Here is an 11,240-nt window from a genome sequence, read left to right as displayed (position 1 = left end):
CGGCCCGGGTTCGGAGGAGCACTGTCCCCCGCAGAGAAATGGCTCTCGACCCGACCGTCCTCCCTGGGGGGACAACGCGGGTGTGTGTGACCTGGCTGCCCCTCCCAGGAAAACGGGAAATCAGGCTCCGAGTTGCCCAAATAACTTTTTATTTTTATTTTATTATTTTTCTTATTTTACTTTTTTTTAAAGATGACCGGTAAGGGGATCTTAACCCTTGGCTTGGTGTTGTCAGCACCGCGCTCAGCCAGTGAGCAACCGGCCATCCCTATATGGGATCCGAACCCGTGGCCTTGGTGTTGTCAGCACCGCACTCTCCCGAGTGAGCCACGAGCAGGCCCCCAAATAACTTAAAAAAAAACAATTTAAAACCTGAGTTTTAAGGTGAAGTGTGATTTTCAGTATCTGCAAACAAATTAAGACGCGTCAACGCAGTACCCGGCAGAGGGACACACCTGCCCGGAGGGTCCGGACCGCAGCACGGCCAAGTGGGGAAGGGAGCGGTCCGAGTCCCAGCCGCCCGGCCCTGTCGCGTGACCTTGTCCCCTCTCCTCGTTTGGGTGGAGGATGGGGCGAGGACCCTGGGGTCCCCACCCCCGCCGCCCCTGGCCTCCCCAGGACCCCCGCCCCAGGGGGCGCCTTTCACTGGGCCGGGGAGGCGGGCCGAGGTTTTGTGCGGAGCTAATGGAGCTTCAGCTAAAGGAGCAGGAGCAGGAGAGGCGGGAGCGGAGCGCGGGGGCCGTGGGAACCGCGGCCCCGGGGCGAGGAGCGGCCTTTGTCGCCGTGGCCGGGCGGGGCGGGAGCCGCGTCTTCATGGCAGTAGGCCCCTCCCGCGCCCTTCCCCAGGGGCGGTGCGGCTGGTTCCCTCCTTTCTCCCTGGTGGGTGGGTGGGGGGACCTGAGCGGGTGGAGAGATGTCTGCCAACCCAGGGGCATCCTGCCCCGCCAGGCTTCCCCCACAGCTGGCCTGGATCCTGGCCAGAGCTACCCAGAGCAAAGTGGCCCCTCTGCGGGCCTGTGGGCCCATCCCGACCCTCTCCTCATTCAGCAAACCTGCACGGGGAACCCCCGGTGTGTCCACCAGGCCCCAGGCAGGGGAGGTCCCCAACCTAGGTGCCTTTTAGGAATGGGGTGGTGGTCTAAATACTGCAGAGGAGTGACCACTGGCGAGTTTCAGGTGTTGGTGGTGAGTGCAGGGAGCCCCCAATCATGGAGAGGTACAGTCAGAGCCTAGTAGGGGTCAGGGAGGCCCCCCTGGAGAGGTGACACCAGCAGAGAGCTAGGCTGAACCTCCAGGCAGTCCTGCCCGAGGAACAGAAAGGAGGATGGAGGCCACTGTCCAGGTGAAAGCAGACAACCTGGAAAGAGAGTGGGTGGCATAGGGCAAAGGTCTGCTAGGCCAGGGCAGACAGCCCGCAATAGGAGGGGGGAGTACCCAAGCCCGTCTCCCTCCACCTTCTGCTGTGATTCAGTGTCACCCCAAAATACCAACACCCACCCCTTCTCCCTGGCCCAAGCCACCAGCTCTTCACTGAACTACCAACCGTAACAGCTCCTTGCTGGTCTCACCCTCTCTTGGCCCCTCCTGGCTGCGGTCAGAATTAGCTTCCTAAAAGATAAATCTGGGGCCGGCCCATGGCTCACTCGGGAGAGTGTGGTGCTGATAACACCAAGGCCACGGGTTCGGATCCCTATATAGGGATGGCCAGTTAGCTCACTTGGGAGAGCGTGGTGCTGACAACACCAAGTCAAGGGTTAAGATCCCCTTACCGGTCATCTTTTTTAAAATAAATAAATAAATAAATCTGGCTGCGGCCAGCCACACAGGGGCCAGGTGGTGGTGGGGTGAGGGGCTGGTTTAGGGCACAATTTGTCCTTGCTAGTAACAAGCAAGCAGGATGTGGCCTCGGTTCCGTAACATTTTATGGGGCTTGGAACGGGGGCAGAGGAGGTGTGTAGAGGATTCATAAAGCAAATGCACTTCACGGGGCCTGGTGTTCCAAAGCCTTGCAGTTTCAAATATTGACCTTGCACAGGACAGGAAATTTTTCCCCAGGCTATTGAGTCTTTGTTGTAAGATAAAGACTTGTAACACTGCAAGGTTACTGGTTCAATGACAGACAGGTTACTGATTGACATGTAAAGATACTGGGAAGCTGCTGGAGGGAGAAGGAATGTTTGCTAAATCAAGCCTTTGTTAGTGGATCACTTAATTGTCTAAGGGAGTCTCATCTGACTTGTTTTTACTGAATGTTACCAGCTTCTATTGTAAAACTTGTTAAACGGTACTTAGCAAAACCCCACCTATGTCTCTTCCTGTAACTTCCTGGTCTAGAGAATAAATGCGGGAAGAGAACCCCAAATCGTGGTTAATTTTCCAAATGGAAGAAATGCCTCACACTTGAGGAAGTTCAGGGATATTAACCCCTTTCTGGGGTTTCTCACTACTCAGAAGAGGTGGGCTTTGAGTAATCTTTGGCGGCTCCTTCACCCAGGGGGAAAGGGGTGACAAATCCGTGGGAGGCAAAGCAACAGAGGTGTGCAGGGGTCCAGTCTGGAAGCCAGGCCTCCAGGTTCCCAGCCCCCTGCCCCAGGGACCCCCAGCTCAGCACACCTGGACTGTCCCCCCATCCCCTTGCTTTGACTTAGCAGCACCTTGTTCAAATTTCCTGACCAGCCAGGTCTCTGGTAAGGGAGGAGCCCAGTGTTGAGCCATAGCAACAGTGTCATTTCGGGGGATCCTGGGGCAGGGGATGCTAGTTGTCTGCCTTGTACCCTTCCTTGGGGCAGACAACAATCCTTTTTCATGGGGCTTGAATGGAGCTGCCCTCATCCATCCGAGACCCTGCAGCCATAAAGACGTACCCCAGCAAGGGAGACACAGGCTGGGGCTGCCTGAGGATGAGTCGATGCATGTCAGGAAACAGCTCAGACAAATGGAACCAGAGACCTGAGCATTTGGGTCCAGCCCTATCTGAAGCTGGGCCACCCCACTTCCTTGTTATGGAGCACCAAGCCCCCTCTGCTTGGGTTGGTGTTCCTGGAGCACAGAGGAAGCTCCCTGTGGGCAAGCCCAGTCTGTCCTGTTTGCCACTGTGTCCCTAGTGCCCAGGACAGTGCCTGGCATGGAGGAGGCACTCAGTAGAAACATGTTGAATGAAAGGGGCCAATGCGCTGGTGCCGCCTGTGCCTGAGGGTAGCATGCCACAGTTACACCTGCGCACAAGCACTTCTAATGGCTTCTGCCCTGTGTCCTGGGAATTGGGAGCAACGCCCCTCTTCCCAGTGCCATATTCCTGGGCAACCCACTCCCCCACCATCAGCAAACGTGTCCCTCACTCTCAGGTACATGGACCCTGAGTCATCCTGGAGCAGCGCATGGGGCTGAGAAGCAGCTTGCCTCATGGCCCCGCGGCTGTCTTAGAAAGCAGGAAACAGGTCCTGAGAGCACAAGGTAAAGACAGGGGACTCACGCCCTGCGGCCCCCCTGCCTCCATGGTTCCTAGCAGCCCAGCCCAAGAGAAAGGGGAGGTGGGAGGCCGCTGAGGCCACCAGATGGCACCAGATCCGGTCCAATTCCTGCTTCTCGCTAGACTGCATCCTCCTTCCCCTCCAGCAGCATGAGCAGGGACAGATCGATAGCCCCAGGAGGAACCCAGCCAACCAGCAGTGAAAAAGACAGCTGTATTTGATTTACAATTAATAAGATTTACAAAAAGGGGTGGGGTGGTCTTGGTGGAGCTGCTCCCAGCCCCTTAGGCCTGGGCAGGGCCTCCAAGGCAGCCTGTCTGACAGGCCGTGATCAGGATCCCGTCTGCTGGATCCCCTCTGGCTGCCTGGGCCCTGACGTCTGACGTCTAGCATGACCTTTGAGGTGGGACCCTGTGGCCCCTGAGTCCACTTGTAGCGCCAACGCCCCTGGGGAGGCCCAGTGAGGTCAGGAAGCCTTCGTACCGTTTTTCTCTACTTCCATCCCACAGGGACAGACAGACACAGTCCAGGAGCTTGCCCCGGGGGCCACAGGCACTCAGACCCCGCCCAGAGGCCAAACCCAGGGTATCTGAGGCAGCTGCTGGTACGGGGCGGGGTTGGGGGGCTGAGGTTCAGCTGCCCCGCGGCCCAGCGTGGCATCGTCATAAGGCACGTTTGCGAGTCACTCGAGACTTGACACAGAGAACACCCGATGCTGGTTCCACAGGAGGGAGCTGGTGCTGGGGTGGGGGCCCGGGCAGTATTGCTCAGGAGAAAGACGCTATCGTCTACAATGCTGGGGTGGGAGTCCCCCACCGCTCACCCACCCCTGATGCCTGGGGCTCGTCCTCTGCTGGGAAGAGAGAAGGTCTCAGCCACGGCCACTTCAGCGTCATCCCAAGGGGCCGCACGCTGCCCCACATGGACATTACGCACCTGTGCCCCGAGGCAGGGCTGGAGGTTGGAGGTCAAAGGTCGGTGACCTTGTTCTCAAGTGCAGCCGCGATCTGCTGCAGGCGGAAGGCCAGCTGCATCTTCTGGGCAGCGGGGTCCTCCTCCAATGCGTTGATGATCTGAAGGTGCGACCCGTCAGACCAGACCCACTAGGGGCTGCCTGAGTGCCCCCTCCCTGGGAAGACCTGGGCCCTACCTCATCGTAGTACTTCTGTGTGTACTGGTAAAGCTGGTGCAGTGCCACGAGGGTGTTCAGGGAATCCGTGTGTGACTAGGGGGGATGACAGTGAGACCCAGGATGAGGAAGGTGCTGTGGGACCCCCCAGGGCAGGCAGGGACAGTGTGGGACCCCCAGGACAGTGTAGTGGCAGGCTGCAATGTGATGGTCCGCAGTGGCGTCCCAGCCCAGCAGGCACAGGGGACCACACCCTCACACTGTGTAGCCCCAGACACACCGATGACCACGGACAGCAGCAGAGATGTGCACATAGAATCACCTCTGTCCCTCCCAGTGAGATGCTTGTCCAGACATAGCCGGTACAGCAGACACTACAGGCAGGGCTGGTACAGAGCCGCTCACACCTCCACACTCCCCCCGACTCAGTCACATGCATGGACCACCTCCTCATGTGACTCAGAGCCATACCCGTGTGCCAGCCCATCTGACAAATGTGCCCTCTCCTGGCCCCACCCCTTCTTTTTCTCTCCTTGTGGGCACAATTTCACCCCTGTCTTGCAGTTCAGTGTGTGGCTTGGCACAGGGGCAGTGGGAGAGGGGTAGGAGCCTTGGCTCAGCCCGGAGAGGGTCAGTAGCATGTCCCCCTTACCCGGGAAATCTCAGCCAGGTGTGTGTTCATGTCCTGGTCGCTGACCTGCACCATCTGCCGGATCCCCTTGTAGTAACTGCGGGAGTGGGATGGTCACATGGGGGGTTGTATGGGGTAGGGGAAGGGGTGAGCTAGGCAGAGGGAACCAGAGGCCCACCATGGCCCTCCTCCCAATCCCAGGCCCGAACAGCCCTCAGGGACACCGCTGGGGGCTGGGGTATGGCGGCACTCACTCCTCCACCATCTTCTTGTAGGTGGAGATCTCCTTGGCGTACAGCAGTTTGTTGCTGGGTGAGTCCTGTGGAGGATGCAGCCCAGTGACGCCCAGGCCAAGGGGACCAGCCACCCCTGCCCAAATTCCCAACGTTCACATCAAGACAACTGTATTTTTTAACTTGATAACTTGTACTAAAATAAAACTCAGTTTTTCTGCCTATGTAAGGTGGGGGGAAGTGACATGGGAGGAGAAGGGGGACAGGGTCCCTGGGATCTCCTTCTAGGCTCTGCCCTGAGCCCTCTTCCCCACCTGGTGGGCGGGCAGAACAGCCCCTCAGCCTCAGTCGTCCTGTCCTAGGTGGGGGTCTAACAGCAGCCTGAGGACAGCCGGCAGGGCCTGCCTGGGGAGCGTGGGTCACTCCCCTTGCCTCCCCTCCCACCCTATTCCGTTCCAACCCCTGGAGATCAGCCTTTGTCCGCAGCTCTTGGCACATCCCAAACTCACCCCCCAGGCTCCTACTGGCCAACCATCTGCCCCCAAGGACACCATGCAGTCTAGGCCCCTCTGTGCCCCGTGGGTGACTGCCCTAGCTCTCTGCGGCAGACCTGCCCACAGCCGCTGTGGCCCGCCGCCCCGACTCACGCGGCTCAGTTTGTGCTCCGTGCGTGTGCAGGCGTCCATGAAGGTCTGCGCGATGACCGACAGGGAGGCATCCACCACCTCGTGGACGTGCACATCAAAGATGAAATGGGGGTTCTTGAGAATGTTCACCCAGAACCGGAGCGGTAAACTGAGGCAGAGCAACAGGGGTTGAGGATGCTGCTGAGAACAGGGGGCAGGGCCGGTGGCAGTGAGAAGCCCTCACCTGTTCGTCTTCCAGATGTGGATGGTGTCCTCGTCCCTGATGTCGTGCTTCTCTGCCTGCTCGTCCAGGAAGTCAAAGAAGTACTTGACGGCCGGTGGCACCGCGTGCCCAGGCGCCAGCACGCTCTGGAAGAAGTTGTCCACAAACTGCTGCAATGTGCCCTGCAGGGGAGTGGAACTCAGTGTGACCCTGGGGCCTGGTGCCCCGATGCACCACCGCAGCCCACGCGGCCCACCTTGACCGAGAGCAGCCGCGTCAGGTAGATCTCGGTGATGGCCTTGGTCCGCTCCTTCTCCTTCATGCTGCCCCGCTTGGACTTTCCCTCGTCCACCTCATCTGCCGGCCGCACCAGGTGCCATACACGGTTTTCTTCCTCCAGGAGGGCATGGCCTGTGGGGAGTGGGGTGCTGACGGACCCCTGCCCAGGCCCGAAGTCCACGGACAGGGCGAGGACTGAAACTCGGGTGTCTGGGGGTCTGGGTTCCCCGCTGGGATTGGCACTTCCCCTAGGTAGCAACAGAGGGCAGATGGCAGTGCGTGTGCCCGGAAGCGGATGCGGTCCAGACTGACGTCCAGGAGCTGGAAGGGAACGGGGATCAAGGGCAGGGACTCACGCTCCCCAGGCAGGTCCTGCTGGCTGTCCTCAGGCTGCTGGGAGACCCCCACCTTGGACAGGATGAGGGTGGCTCCATCCCGGACCTAAGGAATAGGGTCATGAGGGCAGGCCATGCCCCCCACCGTGCTGGGGCTTGGAGCCCCGCCCCACTCGCCTGCACACTCACGTTGTAGTGCATCAGCGTGTTGATGCGCTTCCACCGGCCTTCCCGCTGAGAGGTCAGGTCCAGGTCAGACAGAATCTGGGCTGTGGACCCAGGACGCCACTCTGTGGGAGGACATAGCCCAGCTCCAGGAACTTCCCGGGCCACAAGCTGCCCTGTACCGGGGTCCCTCTCACTGCCCATCCCCAACCCTGGATGTGGAAGCCATCGGGGCAGGGTCCCTCCACAGGGCAAAAAGTGGGGCACGTGGGCACCCATGTCCAGGTGGGCTCTGACCACACTCACCAAGGACCACACTGTCAGGCTTGGGCCAGCAGGAGCAGGACTGCGTGCGGTACACCTGGTCGATGATCTTCTCCTTCACCTGGGAGATGGTGTCGCAGTTGAGGACCTTGACCGGGATGGCGTCGACCCCTTCATCCTGGACAATCACGCTCACAGTCTGCCAGGGGGACATGGAATGAAGAGCCAGCAGGGGAGGGGCCCTCACTTCTACCCACCCCAAAAGGGGGGCCAATCTCTGCCCCACCAGCCTCGCCCCCCACAGCTGCCCTCAGGTGTAAGTGCCAGGCTGGCCTGGGTCTGAGCCCTTGAGACACCCAGAATGAGCCGGCTTTACCCTCCCCCCCTGGGCTCAGCAGGACAGAGGGGGGATGGCTCACAGGACAGCTCACTCACCCGTTATCACACAACGTCACGGGACCACATGTGCACAGACCATGCACACAATCTCACACCATGTACATGAATAAGGCACACACCCTCTCAAGGTCTGTACCAGGGCATACGCCTCTCACATGTGCACATAAACTCACCACCCAACACGATCGGTATGCTGGGCCCTCTGCAAGCCCAGCAGCAGACTGGGGTGTCCAGGAAACCTCTAGCTCAGAGTCAGGACCTTACAGGGGTCCCCAGCCCCTCCCTGAGCACAGTGTGTGTGTCAGCCACCAGGCGCGGGCCCAGCACAGAGAAAACACCCTACTCTGAATTGATAAAGGAGGTGACTGGCCCCGCGTGGGTCCCATCCACAGACGAGTAGGGTGCAAGCTCCTTAGCTCAGCCTGCGAGGTGCCCCTGCAGCCCCGGGCCCTTGAGGAGCTCACCAGGGGCGCGTATTCAACGTCATCCCCCAGCAGTCCTGTGTCGTTGAGAGTGTACTTGGCCTTCTTCTGCACGGCGTCCACTGGCCCTTTTTCTACCTGATGTTTGATGGCCTTGAAGAGTTTGTACAAGGGCTCACCAGCACTGTCCTGCAGCAATACAGGGTGGTGAGTGGGTGGGAGGGTTGGGAGCGAGTCTGGGGCCATGGGTGGCGTCAGGGGACTTTGTGCCTGTGAGGCCCCCTAGACCTGAGGCGTAGTGGGATTGACCATGCCCAGGGGCAAAAAGCAAACCTGTCTAAGTGGGGCTGGGCCCAGCTTAAGGTGCTATGAAGGCAGCTAGCCATTTGGAGGGAATAGTACCACTTGGCCCCACCCCCCACCTCCGGCTAGGCTGGAGTGGAACCAACCTTGAGGTACTGGTACAGGCAGATAGACATCCAATTGGACAGCATCCTCTCCACCACGGTCTCAGACCTGGGAATGCAGACAGGCCTTGTACCAAGGGACCCCTAGTGCCCCTGAGGCCCAGCTAGCTCTTCAAACACCTGACCACGTTCACGCCCGCCTAGTCTCCTCTCCCCAGCCCTGGGTCCCGTCAGGATGCACATGTGTAGCCTGCCATCACTGGCGCCCACTGGGCATGAGGCAGCATCAGCCCCCGTCTTCCAGCGAGAGCTAATGCGGAGGGCGGCGAGGGGTGGAATCTGGGTTGGTTTCTGCCTCCAGGGACGCCAGCCCACCCCTCGGCTGTCCCCTTCTCTCTACCCAACTGCGCAGGCTGGCCCCTGCCGGCTCCGCCCTGTCCGCCCCCCACGCACCTGCGCAGCATCAGCTTGGGGTTCTTGGCCACCACGTACTGCTCCATGAGCTCCAGGAAGAGAGTGCGCATGATGTCTGTGTAGTACTCAAGCTTGCCGTGCAGCGCCACAGTCAGCAGCGACGCAAAGTAGACCTTGGCGCGAGCCGAGAACTCTCGCTGGTTCTCCAGCGTGTGGATGAACTGTGGGGACGGGAGGTCAGAGCTCAGCCCGCCCCGCCCACGCCGCTGTCAGGCCCTGCCTCGCCCTCCCAGCCCCCTCCCACACCGTTGTCAGGCCCCGCCCACCTGCTGTCAGGCCCCGCCCCCGCTCACATTGATGAGGAACGACTTGCTGTTGAGCAGGTTGGAGAACTGGTACAGGGCCTGCTCCATGACGGGCCGTCGTGACTCGGGGATGTCCAGCTTGCCTGTGATCATCACGTCCTTGTCGCCGTCCTTGGAGGGCAGGAAGAAGACGCGGTCGGTGTAGGTCTTGTAGTCCAGCACCGGGATGCCCGCCTCGTGCACGTCGTTGGTCTGGTCTTCCATTTCGATCATCAGGTCTGGGGGGAGGCCGGCCGGGGTGAGGCGGCTCCACGGCCGGGCGCCCCAGGCAGCCCTGCCCCTGCCGCGCCCGCGGGGCGGCGCCCACCTGTGAACTCCTTCTTGCAGCGGTCGCGCACGCTCTCCTCCAGGCCCTCCAGCTGGGACTTGATCTTCTCGTACTCGCGCTCGGCCTGCTGGCTCTTCCTCCTGGGGGAGCCCGCGGTGAGGAGGGGGGCTCTGAGGTCGGCTGGGGGGCGTGGCCGGGGACGTGGGGCGGGCGAGGGCGTGGCCGGGGAGTGAGTGGCACGTGGGACGGGCGGGGAGGGGGCGTGGCCAGCCGACGGGCGCGGGGCTCACCAGTAGCAGTAGACGGACACTGCAATGACGGCCACCATGGGCACGATGACCAGCGGCAGGATGAGGCTGAGAGGCACGTCGCTCACACGCGTGTCGTACTCCACGCGGCCCAGCACCCACTCGCGGGAGCCGAACTTGACCTGCGTGGGGGAGCGGCTCAGCCGGCGGCAGGGACCCCCCTCCTCCGCCCCACTGCCGCGCCCCGCACGCACAATGAACTCAGGCAGGTTGTGAGCCGTGTCCCGCTTCTGCCGCCGCTTGGGCGGCGGCTGCACTTCCGGGGGCTCGCAGTACAGGTCGGTCTCCGTCAGTGTCTTCATGACGCAGCGCTCGGCGCCCACAAAGGCCTCTGCCTCGTGCAGCGTCATCGCCTTGTTCAGGTTGGTGCCCTGAGCAGGGGTGGAGCGAGGTCAGGGGGACCAGAAGGGAGCTGGGGACGCACGGGCCAGCACAGCCCAGACCCCGTGGCAGAGCCTCAGCTGTCCTCACCCGCGCGTGGATGAGCTTGTTGACCTGCTTCTTGACGCCACCTGTGAAGTTCTCGAAGGTGGGGTCAGGCACATACTCGAAGGCACCAGCTTCGGTCCTGAGCAGGGCAGAGTGCCCATCCATCTGTATCAGCGCCGTGAGGTTGTAGGCCTCTGGCTCCTCGGGCACCGCCGGGGACAAGAAGACAACCTTGGTGTCATTGTAGAACACGTAGTCGGTACCCTCAACCTGCGGGATGAGTCCAGCCATGAGGCCCTTAGTGTGGACCCCACCCTTCTCAGGCATGTCCCCACTGGCCGGAACTGGAGCTGAGCCCCCAGCCTACACCAGGACTGACCCTCATGGGCTGCAGGGGTTCTGACTCTTGCCGCCGCCGCCAGGACTGCAGAGGCTCGGCGATGACCACCATGGCAAACTTCTGGATCAGGCTGAAGCCCTGACCGGTGATGTTGATGCTCCGGCCGCCGCTGGGGGAGGACGGGGAAAGTCGTGGGGGGGTAGCACCTTGAATGGGCTTGGCTAGGCAAGGGACACGTGCAGCCAGCTCCAGGCTGGACACCCTCCAGGATCTGCTCCTACCAGCCCCCACCCATCTGTGGCTCTGGCCATGCTGGGATTTTGGGTGCATGTGCAGGTCTGGGTGAATACACGGTGATGGTGGGGTGTGGGCTGGGCTCAGAGCGCATGCCCGTGTCACAAGCAGGACAAGGCAGGAAGACGGGCCTGGTGAGCACCTTGCCCCACAGCCTGCCCGTCTGGGTTTCTAGGAGGAAGCCTATCTGGGCTGTCCAGCCCCGCCACATTCCTTTCAGCCCAGTCAGCAGAGGGCGC

At 61.0% G+C, this 11,240-nt stretch overlaps 1 protein-coding gene across 7 annotated transcripts in view; it reads right to left on the bottom strand.

The window, feature by feature from the left end:
• Positions 1-3,682: 3,682 nt before the first annotated feature.
• PLXNB2 (plexin B2) overlaps positions 3,683-11,240 on the bottom strand; it is a 31,061-nt gene continuing 23,503 nt past the window's right edge. For 6 of the 7 annotated variants that reach the window (XM_063074735.1, XM_063074737.1, XM_063074738.1 and 3 more), the window contains 20 exons: positions 10,747-10,876; positions 10,410-10,637; positions 10,133-10,309; positions 9,921-10,060; positions 9,670-9,770; positions 9,351-9,580; positions 9,037-9,218; positions 8,626-8,692; positions 8,219-8,365; positions 7,398-7,554; positions 7,116-7,216; positions 6,948-7,032; positions 6,569-6,723; positions 6,334-6,494; positions 6,111-6,258; positions 5,485-5,549; positions 5,252-5,327; positions 4,621-4,695; positions 4,407-4,543; positions 3,683-4,320 (listed from right to left, as the gene is read on the bottom strand). In XM_063074735.1, coding sequence (XP_062930805.1) covers positions 4,439-4,543; positions 4,621-4,695; positions 5,252-5,327; positions 5,485-5,549; positions 6,111-6,258; positions 6,334-6,494; positions 6,569-6,723; positions 6,948-7,032; positions 7,116-7,216; positions 7,398-7,554; positions 8,219-8,365; positions 8,626-8,692; positions 9,037-9,218; positions 9,351-9,580; positions 9,670-9,770; positions 9,921-10,060; positions 10,133-10,309; positions 10,410-10,637; positions 10,747-10,876 — 2,530 coding nt within the window. In that variant the 3' untranslated portion in view covers positions 3,683-4,320; positions 4,407-4,438. Of the gene's footprint in view, positions 4,324-4,406; positions 4,544-4,620; positions 4,696-5,251; positions 5,328-5,484; positions 5,550-6,110; positions 6,259-6,333; positions 6,495-6,568; positions 6,724-6,947; positions 7,033-7,115; positions 7,217-7,397; positions 7,555-8,218; positions 8,366-8,625; positions 8,693-9,036; positions 9,219-9,350; positions 9,581-9,669; positions 9,771-9,920; positions 10,061-10,132; positions 10,310-10,409; positions 10,638-10,746; positions 10,877-11,240 lie in introns of all 7 variants that reach the window. The other variant, XM_063074736.1, reaches the window with a different exon arrangement.

The sequence above is a fragment of the Cynocephalus volans genome, chromosome 12 (assembly GCF_027409185.1).
Source record: "Cynocephalus volans isolate mCynVol1 chromosome 12, mCynVol1.pri, whole genome shotgun sequence".
NCBI classification, from domain to species: Eukaryota; Metazoa; Chordata; class Mammalia; order Dermoptera; family Cynocephalidae; genus Cynocephalus; species Cynocephalus volans.
Note: the sequence above shows the minus strand (reverse complement) of the source record. Positions and strands in the feature narration are given on the sequence as shown.